We start from the raw sequence: 19,785 nt of genomic DNA, 5'->3' as shown, positions 1-19,785 counted from the left end.
GCTGAGGCTGCGAAAAATGCGCCAAAGACCCTAGAGTCCCGAGACGCGGTCAAGGCGCTCTCAGGTGGAGATCGCTTCGTAGACGGAGCTGATATTCGCCGTTAAGCTTATACTGGCGCTTGATTTTCATAAGGTCAGTATGCAATTTGCCGCGCAACTGAGACACACGTAATTCACGTCCATCTTCACGTCCGTTATTCGAAAGCCTTTGATAAAGGACTCTACCGACGAAGTCGTTGTAGTCTGCAGGATTTTTTTTTCAGGGTCAAAAAAGCGCGTAATGCAATTTGTAGGAAGGCGAATATACAGCAACATATTCATTCTCGAGACATAGCTAATCCATACGATTAAAAATCATTGGTAGATGGCCACCTCCTTCTCTTTGAAAAATATAATAAACTTTGACTTGTGTGTATATTTAAATGTATTATATCTGTGCACGGCGTTCACAATGTAAATATTAAAAAAATGTTCAAGTAGAAAATTTCAGATGAGTAGCCGCCACGGCAGCTTTTAATGCGCTTGTCCTACTATTATGAGGATTTGAGAAATAAAACCAAAGTATGAATTAAAAGCCGCGAATTTCTCCGCCAACCCTGATGCAGTAACATTTTAGCTACAACAAAATCTTAACTGGAAAGGTAGAGGTAGCTAAAAATAAACCTCAAATGATGATGGTAACAGAATTCTGGTAGCGACACTTTAGGGGGCGTTGAGGCTTTGACATAAATGGGAGGAGGGAACGGCTCTGCCCCCTCCCCCACGGAAAGCTTCGGAAGGAGCTGGGGCCCAGGAGACCGCTCCCTCCCCTCCGCCCGTAGTCAGTACCTACAGCGAGGAAAATGAAATGACCACGCAGTAAAGTTGGTAAAATGTTCAGATACGACACTTTGTTGTTTTTCTTTCTATAGTTTTTGGCCTTCCTATTCTCTACATAGTGATAATATTCGTTATAAGTTATCGTGCACAATTCTTACAGTTTTCTTCACGTCGTTCTACTTAATCTCCATATAAACCTTTAAGGTAAATATTTAAAAATAACAAAACAAACAAACAACAAATTCTCATTTAAGGGAAGAAGGACACCGGTGCTAACTCGCGAACATAACGTGCTCTGCACAGGTTGCGGCTCGTTGAGCGAAGTTGCCGCACTTAGTTCAGTTATGTGAGACCGGAGCATCGGAGCAGCTGCCTACGTCACAGTCTTGGCTACCGGTCTCGCCACGAAACCCAAACATTGCTATGGAGGGCAGGATTCGCGAGCTCGTCCGGTTCTTGATTTCCAGGTGGCACGGCAGTCTCCTCGTAGTGGTCCAATCGTGCCAGCAGCCTTTGAACGACCTGGGCGTAAAACATGGCGCAGTTTTCTTTGTGAGACTTTGCGCATTCCGTAAAAATGTCAGCATTATCCAGTTTGCTTCAGGGGAAGACAAAGACAAAAGTAATTTGTGAATTTCTTGCAAGTTACCCGTCTGCAATAAAAGAAAGAGGGCACTTTTGTTGTGAGAGGCAGAAAAGACAGAAAACACGCACGAAGGAATGTGCGCTAACGAAGCCAGCTAACTTGACCTTCGCACAGTAATTCCCCGTGACGTCGCCGATTTCGACGACGTCTGCTCACGCATAGGGAATTGTTTATTGGTAAAGTGGGTCTATATCGTACCCCAAGAGAGCCGAGTAATCAACTTAGCAATGCGGTGAAAACTTTTTCTGTGCCATAATCGTGAAAAACAAAAGAATATCTTGAAATTCGTGATCTCTCGCTGACGTAACGCTGCTACAATTTTTCGCGCGAAGTTGAAAGAAGTGGCAGTTTGACATTCATATGGCTTTTTAGTTATCGGCATATTAGCGCAATAATGAGAAACAATCAAAATTTAAAGAATACAATTTCATCTAAAGCGATGTAATCTTTAAGTTTATATTTCCATTGGACACAATAATTCCTAGAATTGTTGATACAAGAATCGCTAGAATCCCTAGGCACAACAATCCATTAGAATCCATTTATACACAATTTCTTTTTCTTTTTTTCTGATTTAGCCACTTGCGCCGCATGTTTTACCAAAGTTATACACGTCGTTCATTGGACTCATAAGTTTTACACATCTCGCCCTCACTCCAGGTACGTTACTGAGTTGATTTGCTTGACCGTTCAGTTATTTATTACACTCTAAAAGCGAGAGATATCGGGCATACATGTGAAACTGACATTATGTTTCATGTGGTCTGTTTTCAACACTCACTTGCCGTTACATCCAAACCTTTTCCCGTAGTCAAACATATATTCGCGAGCTTTTAATGGGCACGTGCGTTCTAACTAAGACACAAACTGTGTATCGCTTGGATGCTGTTATTGTCAGCCAATTCGCAGTTGTACATTCGTCAGTGAGGAGTGAGGATGACACACCCTGTACTACTGTTACATTTGCATCTTCCGAGTATCGGCATTGTTCAGGACTTTGAGGGCACGCTGTAGACCAACAAAGATATCAGTAAGATCCATAATTTCGTTGATTCTGAGCTTATTCTTTGTCATGTTTTTTTTTCTTAAATGACACTAAATGATGAGGTTTAGTTGAAGGCGAACGTCTTGCGTTGGTCAAAGACTTTGTCGTTGTTGGCGTAAATGAAAGAAAAAGACGTGATAGAAGTCGTCGGCCCATGCCGGTCGCCGCGTACCGTCTTGGTGTATCTCTGCGATACTTTCACTGTAGTCGGCGTCAGTGACGCTGAATGCTGACGTACCATGGGAATATTGGAAAAAGATCTAGCACGTTTCTGGTACGCTTACATAATCCCACCGGTATGAAATGCTTTTATTTGCCGTGTTTGGGTAGTACAGTAGGCAGCCAGTTTTAAGACAGAGCGCGGCGACTCGCTTGCTCTTCAGTGCACAAGCATAAACATTCGACACATTTGCAATTTAGCCAAAGCGGGTGCTTCTAAATAATTCATTTTAACATCTTGTTACGAAGTGCAGGTGTATTTTAACGCTGGAGTTAAAACGCTGAACAGCCATCTGCTAGCACGCGTGCGCCATTTTCACGGAAAGCTGCCGCTCCGTGCACTGTTTGTGATCATTTACTTCACGAGCCCGAAGTGCCGAGCAAACGACTATGCCTGTTGCTTAATGGTCACCTACATTTTGTGCAAGGCATGAATTTTATAGTTTCGCGTAGCTGACGCTCGGATGTATGCCAATTTATTTCTTACTACTGATAAACGTATCGAACCATATCTTGGCATTCAATATCTTGATATAGTGAGAGTTCCAGCGTTTAATAACTTAGGTTTTGCATCATTTCAGCTTATAGCGTGTTTTATTAGGAACGGTCTTGCTGAGCTACCTGATTTGAGCTGTATCAATATGAAAAGCGCCTGGGCGCCTAAAGAGAAGTCGCTGTAAGAGACATACTCTGCATTGGAACTGGCCGAGCTGTGCCATGTTACCAAAGCATTCTCCACACGTTATACACTGATCGGGGCAGCATAAGGGTCTATCTGGGTCAAATACATATCCGCTGTTCAGGTGCCCTGTTTTGTGCACTCTCTGTCCACTTTTTCTCGATGTCAAAGAAGCATGCGACAACGTCACTCATCAGGCCATGCTAAACTGACTTGAGGCCTGTGTTAGTTGTTGGTCAGATGCATCACTGGGTTCGTGAATATTTGACTGAGAGGTGCTTCTTTTTGCACACCGAAGAAAGCCCAACTTCGGACATTATATCTGCCATGGTGTGCCACAGGGTGGGGCGTTGAGCCCCATAGTGTTCAACTTCGTCCTGGTAGGACTTGCTGGGTACTTAGCGCGGACAGTTCATGTCTCAATATTGTCGCCTGCTGTAGTGGGCACATTAGAAGTGGGCAGGCGAGCTCAACAAAAAGTGCGCGCGTTAAATTATCGAATTCCCGTTTTGAGGAATACGTTGAAAACAAAAATTTGCTTAGTCCATGCCAAATTGGATTTAGATCAAAGCAGAACTAAAATTTAGTCGAATTCTTTCTTGTTTCCTTTTTTTTTCGCAGAGGCGATTGAGATGGGGACATCGAATTTTGCATGGCCATGCGGATTTAGAAAGACGAATAAAATTAGCGCGATTCCAAATGCACGTTGCTGCTCTTGTTATTCTAAATATTCCAAAACTTACGATAGTGTGTAAAATAAAATTTTACCACGCATTCTAAGCAAGCTGCAATTCCGAAATTATTTTGTGGCATAAATCGGTAAGTTTTTCAAAGGGAGAGAATTTTAGACTTCTTTAGGAGGTTCCTCGTCAGGTACTTAGAAGAAGTCACGGTGTTCCTGAAGGAGCTGTTGAGTCACCTATATTAATGAATATATTGAATATTTTACTCAGTTTCATTCCGTGCCGATATAATGTGTACCGGGGGTCGCAGATAACTTGGATGAATATTTAATAAAAACGCAAGAGCTCTAGAGAAATCGTACCGGATGCATAGTTGCCGCAGTCGCGTGTACTTACAGCTAGTAGATTTCTAACACGAAGTTTTATTTAGTTAAGAACTTTTAATAAGTGAACTTTTAATTATTGCGTGAATCACCTACATATCTATTATAAAGTTGTAGGGCACCTCAACTAACCTCCAAATCAAGCCTTTGCTACTCACTCAGCTTTGCCTCGTTGTTTTTTCTGAGAAAAGAGACCAAAAGGGCGAAAGTTCTAAAATACGAGATAGATACGCGCTCGCGCGACGCTACTCAAGCGCTCTCAAGCGAATAGCCAGCTATACATTGCTTTACTGGCGGCAGCTCAATACAGGGTTTCACGCCATGTGATGTTCGCGGCATCTTGAAACATGCCGCTGACGCATTCATAAGCGTTGCGGAGCCGTAGGGGGGGAAGGGGGATTTCGAAGCCAGGAAACTGTGGCAGCGCACTTGGGACTGTAATCTTGCGCACTCATTGTTCTGTAGATAGGCGAGCCCCGAACGTACATTCCTTTTGTTCCCTTTAGTAATAGAAACAAACTTTGCGCAGGCCACACCCAAATAATGCGTTTTGGCGGATCTGTACGGCCAGCATCTACTGTTGTTGATTAGGTAAATCATTTTCCCTTTACGTGTCACTTCGTAGATAGTAACGGGAGATCTCCACAGTGCCACGCCAGTGACCTGCTCTTCAAGTAGGCAGCCATGCCTTCACGAATGATCAGATGTCTAAAATGATCCTGGCTCTGGGGGCGACGCACGGCGACAAGAGGTAGGCAACCAAGCTACGCCGGATGTAGCATTGTGGAGGACGCCCTAGTCATTCAACGATACTTAGAACGTACGAAGTTCTTTGAAAGACAGGTAGCTTCACGAGAAAGCGACACAGGACTGCGACGGTAGTTCACGAAGCACAAACTGATATTTCGGCGTTCTTTACTGCTAACCTCCATGGTAGTGTGCGCGACGCCAGTGCAGAGGCTGGAACCTCAAGGTCATGAGTGTTGAATATCTTTAAAAACAAGGTCGTATGCGCTCGTGCCATGTATATCTTCATCAAAAACTTGAAGACCGAGATTTTGAAAACAGATTTTACTTTTTCAATAGAATTTTCACGAAACGTGAAGAAGGACCAGACTTTCTCGCTCACATGCCTTGGACGGATAAGGCTAATTTCTCCAGAAGCGCACAACTTAATCTTCACAACGCTAAATACTGAATTGATAGGAATCCCCACTGGCTAGCCCAAACCGGATACCAATACCAGTGGTCGTGTAATGTGTGGTGCAGTATTTCTGATGGCAACATCATCGGACCTATCTTTTTTGACAACACATTAACGACGAAACGCTACGTCAACGACATCGTCGAGGGCCCCGGGAACGACGTCCATTGAAACGTTCCGCTTGCGCACCTTCGGAACAACTAGTTTCGACACGATGGTGCTCCAGCGCATAGTAGTAGTCAGCCTCGAGCGTGACTCTACAAGCTTTTTCCTGGACAGTGGGTTGGCCGGCACGGACCTGCGCCCTGGCTTGCGAGGTAGCCACATATGACACCGCTGGAGTTCTTGTGGGACTACGTGAAAGATCGGGTGCATAGCAGCGAAACCACCGCACCCGACGCCCTAAAGACAAAAACAAGCAGAGTCTGCCTCGAGATTCCAACGTAGTTGGTCAAAGCTGCAACAACACAAGTGTTGGAAAGAAGCAAGTACTGTATTAATTGAGATGGTGGCCTGTTTGAGCACGTGCTATAAGGGGCAGCGGAAAATAACCGCTCAAGGCTGGTGCAAAACGTGAAAGTTAGCACGCCTTTATGATGCCACCGTATCCTTACATAAAAAAAATATGTGACAAAGACAGAAATAGGTCAAAGAAATCTGCCTTGTTTTGCCTCTTTTCCGGAGTTCAAGAAACAGAACGAGTAAATGGCTAAACCAGTTGCACCTTTACATGTTTTTTTGTGCACGGCTGATATGCCTTAGGTCCTTTTGGGTTTTCTCTAGAGTTCCTGAGTTTCTTTTTTAAATCTTGGTCCAAGTTGCCTGGGACACCCGGTGTAGGTATGTATACGCAGGCGACATAGCGTCTTCCTATCAGATGTAGACATTTACGCACTATATAACCGCTTGCAGACATACTTGTGCGTTATTGTAATATAGCATGAAAATATTGAGTTCATCACAAACGTTAAGACGTGTTCAATTTTAATTTTTTATTCTAGCTATTAGGTGAACGTATCACTTCACTATCGCTTCAAAAATATAAAAATATGCCAAACGTAGACTTAGTCAAGTATCTGGCTCTAATTTACGCCGTCTCCCTTAGCGGCAGGACATGGGAACGTTGATTATATAGCTAGAAAAAGGAGTGAGAGCGTTTGGAGTGTAACGAAAACTATGAAACAGTCATTAGGGGTGCGGAAATAACTGCTTTTAGTATTTTAGGAAATGTATATACGCCATATATTAGAATTTAGTTGCGTGCTATATTCTAGTGCAGCATCTCTTTAATTTCGGTCACTGGTTCTAGCAAAGAGGCTTTTCGGTCTTTCTGTGAATAATTAAAATATTTTGCTAATACACACCCTGAATCAGGAAGTACGGTAACGATCTCTGTTGCGCAGATTTCGTTGGCTAACTGTACAGATATTCTTAAAAATGTAAAAAGCACCATTCAGACGATTCGAAACTATTTGTATTTCCCAGCCGGGATCACATTTTTGGAGTTCGTTGCAAAATTTCATACACATCAGCTGGTCTTCGTGCGGAACATGGTTGATCCTGTGAATGTACGTACGCATCCGTCAGATAACAATTGGTGGTGGTGCGCGAGAATCGGTAAAGATAATTTTTGATAACTCCCGTAACATTATATATAAACGTAATGATACAAATGTTTCCTGCAGTATCTTAAAGGGGTTGTTATAGGATCACTCGTGGCTCCAGGAATAGACTCTATCGTTGCTACAGATGCATCAAAAGGGGAAGAAAAGTGAGATATTGCCATTTTATCCCTGCTCGTGATTGTTCTTTCTCTCTCGAAATTCCTGATTTCCTACCGGTATCATTGGCTGAATTGCTGGCAGTAATATTAGTCCCGAAAAAAAAACGAATTCTATCGCTTTCATCAGTAGTCGTAATACAGGTTTGCTGGCTGATGTTCCTCGCTCACTTCGAATAGTGAATCTCACATCTTCAATACGTTCCTTCATCTTGTGCCTGCAGATTGTAAACTAATAAGGCTCTTTTGAGTAGCAAGGCATAAGGTATTGTTTATGAATGAAATGACAAAGAGTCTGGCGAAAGTGGCCCTCAGTGGCTTAGTTCTCTCGGTACTCCCTGGGTCAAGTTACCTTACCACAGTTACATTCACCTCATAAGCTATCATGCTTGAGAAGAACTTCAGTTTGACCTATTTGTGTTTACTATATATCAGACTGACCGCAAATAAAGACGGCGACAGCGGGTACCGCCCGTGTTGTTTATGTGTTCTCTCCCGCTGTCCCCGTCTTTATTTGCGGTCAATATGATATATCATGCTTGAATTTTTTAAACTCAGGTATTACTAAGTTTGAAGCGTATCGACACTTGTTATTCTGTTGGCAAAGAAATAAAACTGGAAGAACTGAAGCAACTGTCACTCGATTACGGTGTCGAATGCATTCCTTAATGTTTTATCAAAACAAGGCTGATGTGGCTCCCTCGCCGCTGTGCCCATTCTGTGGTGAATCTGAAACACATGACCTTTTTTTTTTATTTTGCGAATGAGTTACATAACAAGATTTAGAAAAATTGGTGTAAATTTTGCGATTCCTAAAATTATTTATCTCGGAGCCTTTTCTCTAGGGCAACGGCACATGGATAGTAGCTCAAACGTTGAAGAATATTTAGTTGTTTGAAAAAAAAAAACATTTTATTGCGACAGAAATTTTATTCACGCTCCTGGCGCATTTCTGCCGTCACCGTCGGTATCGCGGCGAAGTTCAGTATAAAGTCAAAGGGCCATAACATCATCGCCGCGCGCCGTATGCTGTATGTGCAACTGAAAGCTTGGGATGGTGAGCCGTCCATTGCGGTTCTATCCCGCGCACGCAAGGGACGGAAGCGGGGACAAAGCGCGACGTGTTCCGTCGCGCACGGAGTTACGCGGAGAGGGTAGAAAAAAAAGAGGGGGGGGGGGGGCGATCTGAACCGGCCGGCGCGGGCGGCCACGCCCACCCGACCGGGTCGCTGTAGTTTGAAAACCATTTGCGACGGCGACACACTCCGCGGCGCGCTGTTTTTTCCGTGGCGTAGTTCACGTTTATGCCCGAGATTCAGCACGAAGACCAATTCGCTCTCTGATGCCATCGCGATTGTTCACTCCAGCGTTATCACGGCGAGTTTCCACGGTCATCGAATGAGATGTGTTCATGTTTGTTAATTTAGTTAGTTTGCCTATGTTTACAAGCATATATGGCGGATAAAATTACTATCCTTACATCGAATAGGTGTCCACCAATTTGCTATTGCAATCGATGCTTCGCCTTTCGGGCGAAACTGCTACGTTTATGTTGAAATACTGACTGCTATTTTCTGTTGTTTGGATTTTTTTCCCGCTGTCGGAGTTCTTAATCATCTACTAATTCCATCCCGTATCTTGCCCAATCTCCCATGGCGAGTATGAGCGAGTGACAGTGGGCAAACTAACATACCACACTCGAGGGCCAGGCACTACTGACATATTTTTACAGGAGCCAGCTGCACTCAATGAACACAGCTAGTGGCTTTACAAGATACAAGACAATATACGCCGAAGATATTTGCATTTGGACTGCAGTAATAATGACGGTTTCTGATCTCCGAGCACAAGGCCTCAGTGTGTCCACCGGAACTTGTGCATTGGTTGGCTTTACCCGCAAATAAATGTCATCGCATCCCACTTCAATAAATTGTCAACGTGTATCCTACGCTAACATGCATTGTTTTGTGACTGTCCACTACCTCTCGTCGAGCCCAGCTGCGTCTATATATATATATATATATATATATATATATATATATATATATATATATATATATATATATGCGTCTATATATCTGAAGAAGTTGTCCGCCTGCTAAGGTTGTCAAATTTCTCTGCGGGAAAACTGGGGTTGCTGGAGTTCATTTTGTACTTCAGCTGTGCAGGGTGCTGTTCCTGGGAGACCTGCGTTACAGACTACCAGTCCTGTTAAATACATGCACGACCAACATTCGCGCTGTGGGCAGCATACAATGTCAAGCCTTAAGTACGTGTCTAAAGCTGCCTCAGTGCACTTCAACACGCGCAGCAATTGCCATGGCGAGAGACTATACGAACCAGACACTCTTGGTAGTCGACTCTCTCAAAGCGCGCATTAGCCATCTGTCAAGAATCTGCTACCACCACTAAGTGTCCCTACCAGCCGCGAGACCTCAAGCGATCTTTTAAAAAGTGATTGGCGCTAATCAAGAGCGCATAGCATTACCTTATACACCTGCTAGGAAGACTTCATCGGCCCTGAGGCGTCTCCGAATGCCTCAAGTGACCCTTGCCATTTCCGGAATTACAAAAAACCAGTCATCCATCCCCTTCTCTGAAGCAAAAGACGCTGCTACTACTTACTAGGAGCATTATGACCGCATACATATATATACCCACGCTTTGGCTTCACCTACCAGCACAGCTGCGGCTTTCGTCGTTCCGTGAAGCAGACTACCGTTAAATTTAATATGTCACAGGTGCCTACATCTACCGCGACGCAATAGCAGCCCTACGTGCTGCTATGAACTATGCCCCCGATGAGCCGGCACAGAAATGGGTCATCTATTGCGATTATATGGCTGCTCCTCACAGTATCGAGTCTGCCCGACGTTACAGAACATACGAGCAGATGATATCCGATATTAGGGAAACGCACCACCATGCTCTGTAGATAGGGCACAACATAATCCTTCAGTGAATTCCTGCTCACTCTGGTATTGCCGAAACGACTTTGCTGTCAGGGCTGCCCACGAAGACGTGCAGACACGTCCAATACATTTCGCGAGGACGGACGCGACCAGGACGCTTCGTCTTCTTGCACAGGAAAAGACACACGTTTTATGATGTTCAGGTACCTTCCATTGCCCACTGCAGAAACTGGACCTCTTGCTGCGGCTGCAACAGCAATCTAGCCCTTCCCGTGGCAGAGCAACCCTGCTGGCAGAGCAGCGGCGTTTACGAACGCTTACTCCTATCGTATAGGAATGACCAACAGCCCGACACGCGACTCCTGTAGGTGCGCGGAAACCGTCGAGTAACTATTGTGTACCTGTCCTCGCTACCGCGTCCAATGTCTCCCTCTCCAGATAAATTTAAACCAACTGGACTCTAGACCATTCCCTGAGTCAATGATACTGGGAACGTGGTCTCATTCGTCACTGGCACAAAAAGTGGTTTGTGCATAAGTACAGCTCTTGAAGAGCACTGGTTTGAGAGACAGCCTACAGTGCTCCTGTACATCCTCCCACGCACACTTAGTGCTCATTCTCGTCATCTTCTCCCTGTTTCTATTTCCGCTTTTCCCTACACCCCCTGTAGTGCAGCAAATCTGGCACTCGTATGGTTGACCTCCCTGTCTTTCCTCTTCTTGCTTTCTGTTTCTCTGTCCACAAACGAACACACTTAGTACTACGTAAAGAGCCAAATTAACGCTGAAATCTTTGAAACAGAGCGATTTCTCAACGCTTTCATGTTCCTAGCCAGGACGAGCCGCGCAAATAGGCAGGTCAAAGGAGCCACCTTCACCTCAGCCAAGCTTAACATGCCACTTCGTGTACGTGCTCGTCTGGACGATGCTTGCGTTTAGCTATGTTTACCTACCACCTGACCAAGATTTAGAAAGAACACACTGAAAATGATAAATGTGTCACGGAATTAATTTTATATAATAGAAACTTATATTCACCAAAACTTTTTCCACCATTCGCATTAATCTCGGGAAGAGGTAAATGCTGAATACCGCGGTTGATTTCATGAAATGTCGGCAATCGGCCTAGCGTGAAAACATGCCATGATATCGAGAATTGTAGGTGCTCTTTGTTCACGTCGAAAGCGAAAATAATCATATATTTATAACCTAAGCGATGTAGGCTAATGTGAGAAGAAAATAAATTGAGAGCGTTCACTGGGGCGGGGCACGAGAATTTAGCTGAATTGAATTGAATTGAATTGAGTTTATTCGGCAACAAGAATATGTTACGAGGAGGACAGGTAAAAGCTGTAAAAACAGCTTGATGAGCCCTGACCCCATATCCCATGGGGAAGCATAAAAACGTGCGGCTAAGGGAGTGCAACCTACTAAGAGGAAAACACTTACAGGAGTTATAAAACGTCACTTGAAAAGCGGGTTATACAGTAGTCAAATAGAAAATCATCGTATCACATCATTATACAAACATTAAACGCAGTTGTTTTGGTGATGTACTAGATATGGCAATGTTATTTTCTTTTATTATGTGGTTTAGAAGTGTAGGCAATTGAAATTTTAACATTCGATCTCCGTAATTGGTCCTACATTTGGCGACGTACCACACTTCAGGATGGCGAACATTATAAGCAAGGAAGTTTTTGTCTAGCCTTGCTAGGTTTGTCATGATATCATTATTTTTCAGCAAACCGAGTTTATATAAATGGCACAGCTTGTAATCATACATTGATGGAACCTGAATGATGTGGTGCTTCTTATACAATTCTGCTGTGTGGTAGCGATATGGGACTTTACAGGCTAGGCGTAGAGCACTTTTTTGTAAGAGAGAAAGTTTGCTAATGTTTGAAGCTGTTGTTGTTGACCATACAAGAAACGCGCAATTCAATAGAGAAGAAAATAAAGAGCTATATATGAGTATGTTAACAGAGGCAGGGAAATAGTAACAGTGACGGCGCATAATGCCGGTTGTCCTAGATAGTATATTATTAATATAGTTCACGTGATCACCCCATGTCATGTTTTGTGAAAAATACACGCCCAGTGATTTGAAGCTTTTTACCACTTCAATTTTAGAGTTATTTAACGAAATCGTGGGTAACTTGACACATGTGTGGCGGGAGTGAAATAGAACAGCCTTTGTTTTATTAATGTTTAGTTGTAGGGAGTTCATTTGAGCCCATGCATTAATTTCAGACAGTGCGCTATTCCCTCGACTGCCCAAATCGGCACATGATGTGCCCGAGAAGAATAAAATCGTATCGTCCGCATATATTATATAATGGGCTGTTTCGTCAATGTGGACAGTCTCACTAATATAAAGTATGAACAGTAATGGTCCTAGGATGCTTCCCTGATGGACACCTGTTTTAATAGATTTTATTGAGGAATGTTTTCCTTCAATGACTGCAAATTGAGTACGGTATAGTAAGTACGACTTGATTAATTTGTGCGCGATACCTCATATGCCATAGTGATCTAGTTTTTGAAGCAGAATATGATGATTAATGAAGTCGTAGGCTTTTGAAAAGTCTAAAGAAAGCCCAAGTACCATATTTCTGTACTCGAAACTTCCTAGAATGAATTCCGTTTGGGCCAGTAGTGCGATCTTTGTAGACTTGTTCCTCCGAAAACCATACAGTGCAGAACTGATCAAGTTGAAGCGGTCAGTGAAAGTCAGGCGTTTCAAAATTATTTTCTCCAACCCTTTGGAAAATATAGGCAGAACTGACTTATGTCGGTAGTTGGACATGTCATTTCTATTACCCTTTTTATATACAACTGTTACTTTTGCTGTCTGCATATTTCGAGGGTAAGATCCCGTAGATAAACACATATTAAAGATGTAGGTAAGGCAGGGTGCTAGTATGTCAATTACACTACAAAGCTTTGCCCTGAAGAACAGGAAAGACAAAAAATTATGGAAGTTCTCTTACATCGCAAAATTTCTCACTTTGCTCAAAATGCCGTCAGCAGGCAATCGTTGCCGCAGTGATGAGTTTGACTATCTCCTTAGTTTACAACGAAGGCGCCAAAATAAAACGGCCGAAAGAAGGAGACACGAGACAACCACATAGGCGCCTACATAGTTGTCTCGCGTCTCCTTCCCTCGTCCGTTGTTTTATTTTGGCGCCTTCGTTGTAATCATGCATAACCAACTCGCCCACCAGCACATGCTCAGTGTCTCTCCTTATGTTTTAGGCTCAGAGCTGCCTCCTCATTGTCTCGTTAGCATTTAGGAAACTATGCGATCACACCTCACGCCTCTTCTATGTTGTGCACTTCCAGGGCGGATCGCAACAATGCTCTTAAGATTTCATTTTGCAGCGTTGTTTGCACGACATCCAAAGGGGGCCTGAGGAGCGACCGATCTTCTCTGGTTACGGAATTTGCTCACACGGATCGCGAATAACGTGCCTCACGGTTAGGCTGTGGTGCAGCCTGCGTTTCAGAAAAATCGCGGATGATGTTAGAGCCTCTGAAGACCAGCCAGAATACCAAAACCCTTTCACTTTTTTACGACGCTTTTCTGCGCACGACGAGAAAGTTAGTAACACAAAAACTTAAAATTCATTGCATTAACCTTGTGTTAGCACCATCATCAGCCTATTTTTATGTCCACTACAGGAGGAAGCCCTTTTCCTTGGATCGCCAATTATGCCTGTCTTGCTCTAGCTGATTCTAACTTGCGCCTGCGAATTGCCTAAATTCATCACCACGCCTCTTTTTCTACCGTCCTCCACTGCGATTCCCTTCCCTTCACAGCCATTCTGTAACTTCAGTGGGCCACCCGTTCTCAACCCTATGCATTACATGGCCTGCCCAGCTGCATTTTCTTCTCTTAATCTCAACTAGAATATTGACTATCCCCGTTGGCTATCTGATCCGCACCACTTTCTTCCTGTTTCTTAACTTTGCGCCTAGCATTTTTAGTTCCAACACTCTTTGCGCGGTTGTTCACTTGTTCTCGAGCTTCTTTGTCAGGCTCCATGTTTCTGCCCCATATGTTGGCAGCAGTTGAATGCAATGATTGTGCAAATTTGTTTTCAACAACAGTGGTAAGCTCCCAGTCAAGATTTGGTAATGCTGGCCGCATGCACTCCAAGCCAGTTTTAATCTACGTACATTTGCTTCTCATGGTCAGAATCCTCTGTGGGTAATTGGTAATAATACATATGATAAGCGTATCCCTGCGCAGACTTTAGAGTATCACTAGCGATCCGGAATTCTCATTTCCTTGCCGGGCCATGGGACATTACCATTGGCTTCTGCATCTTATTAATATTAATCGGCACATCGCCTTACTAATATCTTATTTCTAAGCTCGTACCTCGGGCATTTCGTCGGCGATATTGTTGTACTCGCATGGATCTTCGACCACGTCGAAAAGACACGGCGCCGCCTCAGAGTCGCAGTGTGCGTGAACTTCCACGTTCCTGCTGCCACAGTCCAGAGGCGCCGAATAATGAGCTGCCTCCGGCATAGGTTTCGTCGGTTCTCCACAGATGGGGCTCAAGTCACCACGGCTGTGAAGTACTCGTACGACGACAGAATCTCTGCACGCGTCCATGGCCCTGCCGGCTGAATTTCCATCGGGATCCTGGAAACCAGCTGTACGAATCCAGCGGTCGCTCTGTCCATTGAGGCTGGTGCCTATGACTAGCTTGTATCGACCATATATAATGGCCGAGTTGTTCAAGATCGGGTCTATGTTAATTAACAGCTCGTTTCTTGGCACTTGACTTTCAGGGTAGCGAAATGAGTGCAGGTGGCTGACGCCGTCCACGTCTCCCAACTCTTCCACAGATCCTCCTGCATAAGAGGCACTGGCATAAGTAACGTTCATTCAAGTTTGCATTTCAATCCGCATAGGCTGTAGAGTGAAAGCACTGGTGCCATCAGGACAGCTATGTAAAGCAAGCAGTCGTTCACGTAATAGATATATTTGTACGCTCGACAATTATGATTAATTTTTTTTGTATTCCTACTGACATGATCAACGCTCGCATTCTTCCCGTCCTTCTCAGGTTACCATGCTGTGAAAGTGTCTAATATCTTACCTGCTAGCTTCATCACATACATTGCTACTCAAAGGTACCAGCTGCAACTGAAACGAAATTGTGCAGATCCATCAGGCATGTTCGTATCTATGTGAAGCGAGGCTTTGTTTACGTGGTAAATTACGTTTCATAAAATAAACGTCATGCATATAGTCGTGTTTATTGTCATAATATGCAATGTGGTACGGCATGAAATCTATATTTTTGTGTACCGCAAGGTTCTCAACCTTAACCTCATGTTATGCTTGTATCTACACGGTCCCCAATGTAAAAAAATTCAGGAAACGAAAGTGGAATATTTATTGCACTAATCTAAAAATGGCTGTGGCTTAGCTATGGTTAAGCCCAGGATGCGAAGCATACTAGCCTTTATTTTAACGCGACAGCGTTAAGGAGCTCGTGTCGCAGAAAAGCCGGTGTCGTCGGCGTCTGCGGCGTTGGCCGTGAGCGATAAATCTCAGCAGGCACTTCATGAATAAAAAACAACTTGCAAGATGGGCTGGGTGGGAATCGAACCAGGGTCTCCGGAGTGTGAGACGGAGACGTTACCACTGAGCCACGAGTTTTTTTCTTTATTACCTTGATTTCAACACCAATCAAACGCGTACAAAGTAGGTAACTTGGTGCAGAGCAATAATATTACATCACTTCGAGAGACTGCATATTAAAAAGGCACTCAAAGAGGATATCACAGACACCAAAGTGTCAAGCTCCTGAAACCACTCTGGGGGTTCAATCATGTGCTTGGGGGCATCACGCGTGTACCTAAGACTTTCATTTAGGTGTTCCCTCGCAGACCTTTCATCTACGCGGGCATTCCTGACATCCATACGCGTTTTCCACAAGCTTCTCATATACAAAAGCATCATCAAGTCAGCCGGCACTCCCCCTGTATCTGCACACGGTAAAAACCGAATACCGAAAGGAATACCGAAACGGCAGGTCTTTCTTCAGAGTCCGTTTGAGAACATCCCACAAGAAAACTGAGTCATGGCAATCCAAGAAGATGTGTTCAATAGTTTCAGGTTTCTTGCATATACGATGCTTCAAAGCGGTACAAAAGCGCCTCTAGTGAATGCGGTGTTGCCTTAGAAACGAGCTGTTTCTAAGGCTCAGGCGTGCGTCGCTTGCTCTGGCGCACATTGCGTTGTCGTGCCGAACGCTGCGTTGCTCGACGCTCACCGCGTTCAATGCGTGGCGCGTAGTCGCTGCGCCGTAGCCCATTGTCTTACACCCCTTGGCGGGTCGACGGGAACGCTGTCGCGTTCCACTCTTGAAGGCGAAGTTTAAGCGTCCGGTTTGCAGCTGTTATGACGTCATATGGTAGCTATGCGGCCGCGCGCGGCGCAGCAAGGAAGAGCGTGGTTGTGCGGCTAGTATGCTTCGCATAATATGGTTTTACGTGCACCTGCATACGCCCTGTAGAGGTTTTATCTCTAGATTTATTGTTTTATTGAGCAGAACGCAGTCGCGCTCGCTCGCAATGCTTGCCGCTCAACATTCTGTGCCATGTGTAACCTGCTTAACAAGACGTCTTATGCGAAAGATTAGAAAAAAATATAACAAACAGTTACTTATGCGCTCTTCCATTAAAATTGCGCGAGCTTTGGAGATTATTAAGAGGCGACATAATCTGCAAATATCTTATGTCGTGTTTTAATGTTTTATTACGTAAAATACATTTGATATCACTGGCACTAATTTATTTTTCGCGAGAATTTGTGCTGTAAAAGTCGGTTTGCTGTATAACTAGCGATGAAGTTAGAATGACTTTGCAAGACATGTCCCGAGGGAAAGTGGAAGGAGAAGATGAAATACGAGGCAATTTTTTTCAAATATGGAGGGTATATTACAAGCAATAGTTTTGCAGAAACCCGCAAGGTGAAGAGAAATAATAAACAAAGGGAAAAGGAAACATTCACCCAAGCATAGCAGCTGCTACAAAGGAAACCAATAGGGGTTCCTCGAAAGGAAATCCTCACACTTGAAGAAATATTTGTTCTGCTTCGGGACTCGAAGAAGGGACCGCCTCCCATCTGGGTCAGCCGCTCTGCCACCTGAGCTAACAAGGCGCCTAGCAGATGCCACGGCAAGGTAGAACTTATGATCAACTCAAAGCAAAGGCAAGATCTTAACGTAATAATTTGGCGGAAACCTGCAACGGAGAGATAAGTAATTAATATAAGGAAAATGAGACATCCACGCAAACGTAGCAATTTCTACAAACAAAACTCATACCCCAAAGGTAGTGGTCCCGGGTTCGAGTCCCGTACTAGGAATAATTTTTCTTCAACTGCCATGCTTTTCTTTCGAGGAACCCGTATCGGTTTCGTTTGTACCAATTGCTACGATTGGGTGGGTGTCTCTATTTCCCTCTATTAATTACTTTTCTCGACGTTGCAGGTTTCTGCAGAACTATTACGTAAAACACTTGCCTGTGCATCGAGTTGGTGATAAGTTTGACTTCGCCCTTGCATCTGCTAGCCACCTGTAGCCCACATGGTACAGCGGCTGTCCCGGAAAGGTGGTGGTCCTGGGTTCGAGTCCCGAACCAGAACCAATTTTTCTTCAAGTGAGGGCTTTGTGTTTCGAGGAACCCGCATGCGTTTCCTTTATAGCTACTGCTACGATTGGGTGAATGTCACATCTTTTCTTTTATGCGAAGCATATTACGAGAGCTCAACCCAGCTCCTCAGGCGCGGCGGTGTCGCCTTCAATACCACGTGACACCGTGACGTCACGACAGAGGAGAAACGGGGCTCCAACACGCGCCGTCGCTCGCGGCGTCGCGGCGGTATATAAGCAGCTGCGCTTGCCTCTGCTAGACACTCACGAGGTGAGATGCCTCCTGGAGACAGTGCTGCTCGTTGGAATGAGAAGCGAAGGTTGCGGCGTGCTACAGAGACTGATTTTCTAGGTGGCTTTGGCTCAACTCTTGCAAGATAGGCTGGGTGGGAATCGAACCAGGGTCTCCGGAGTGTGAGACGGAGACGCTACCACTGAGCCACGAGTACGATGCTTCAAAGCGGTACAAAAGCGCCTCTAGTGAATGCGGTGTTGCCTTAGAAACGAGATGTTTCTAAGGCTCAGGCGTGCGGCGCTTGCTCAGGCGCACATTTCGTTGCCGCGCCGAACGCTGCGTTGCTCGACGCTGACCGCGTCCAATGCGGGGCGCGTAGTCGCTGCGCCGTAGCCCATTGTCTTACACCCCTTGGCGGGTCGACAGGAACGCTGTCGCGTTCCACTCTTGAAGGCGAAGCAGAGTAACGCATGAGTTGTTTCGTCGTCTAGCCGAACCAAATTTAGCCAAGCAACAGCAGTTCACCAGGCTAAACAGTGGTTCAACAACTAAAATAAAGGCTAGTATGCTTCGCATCCTGGGCTTAACCTTAGCTAAGCCACAGCCATTTTTTTTGTATATACAACACTTTAATAACCTATGACCTTTAATATGTAATGCCTCGTTGCTTCAAGTGTACCTCTGAGGAAGAATGTCAACGTTATACTAATCCATATGGAGGGAAGATTAAAGAAATTAAGTGTGACAGGCTCATGTGCTTGCTTTCAGTGTTGTATATAAAATATTAACGAATGTAATTTCCGATAGAATCAGGGCAACATTTGATTTTCATCAATCAAAAAAACAAGTTGGCTTCAGGAAGAGGCACCCTACAATGGATCACTTGGACGTCTTCAATCAGGGAATTGGAAATTTTTGGAGTACAATCACCCTTTCTACATAGCTTTCATAAATCGTGAAAATGCATTTGATGCAATAGAGATACTAGCACTCATAGAAGCATTTCTTAATCGAGGATTACAGAAAGTATAAGCGAACGTCTTGGCAAATGCATGGAAAGATTTCACAGCTACCTTGGTTCTCCACAAGATACGTAGAGAGTCACCTATCAATAAAGGGGTCAGGCAAGGAGACACAATCTCTCCAGTGCTGCTGTTCACTGCATGTTCAGAAGTATTGAAGCTGTTATACTAGGAACGCTTAGGAGTTAGGATCTGCAGCGAATATCTCAAGTAGCTTAGATTTGGATATGACCTTGTCGTGCTCAGCACCCTGGGGACAAATTGCAGCAAATGTATAACGACGTTAACCGAGAAAGTGCAAGGTTAAAGCTCAAGATTCATAAGCACAAGACAAGAATGAAGTTCTATAGCCTATTAGGGGAACAATTTTTCATGATCGCCAGTCAGTCTGTTGATTCTGTTCATGAGAACGATCACATAAGTCCATTGTGCATAGGAGACCCTAATCATGAGAAGAAAGTTTTCAGAAGAACAAAA

The 19,785-nt window shown here is 44.4% G+C and overlaps 1 protein-coding gene across 1 annotated transcript in view; it reads right to left on the bottom strand.

The window, feature by feature from the left end:
- Positions 1-1,081: 1,081 nt before the first annotated feature.
- The window catches only part of LOC135896612 (arylsulfatase B-like), a 35,865-nt gene continuing 17,161 nt past the window's right edge, over positions 1,082-19,785 (bottom strand). The window contains exons 8-9 of the mRNA XM_065425082.1: positions 14,757-15,238; positions 1,082-1,341 (exon numbers count right to left, since the gene is read on the bottom strand). Of these exons, the coding sequence (XP_065281154.1) occupies positions 1,210-1,341; positions 14,757-15,238 (614 nt within the window). The 3' untranslated portion in view covers positions 1,082-1,209. The remainder of the gene's footprint in view (positions 1,342-14,756; positions 15,239-19,785) is intronic.

The sequence above is a fragment of the Dermacentor albipictus genome, chromosome 1, assembly GCF_038994185.2.
Source record: "Dermacentor albipictus isolate Rhodes 1998 colony chromosome 1, USDA_Dalb.pri_finalv2, whole genome shotgun sequence".
Classification (NCBI taxonomy): Eukaryota; Metazoa; Arthropoda; class Arachnida; order Ixodida; family Ixodidae; genus Dermacentor; species Dermacentor albipictus.
This window is presented reverse-complemented; position numbering and strand designations above follow the sequence as displayed.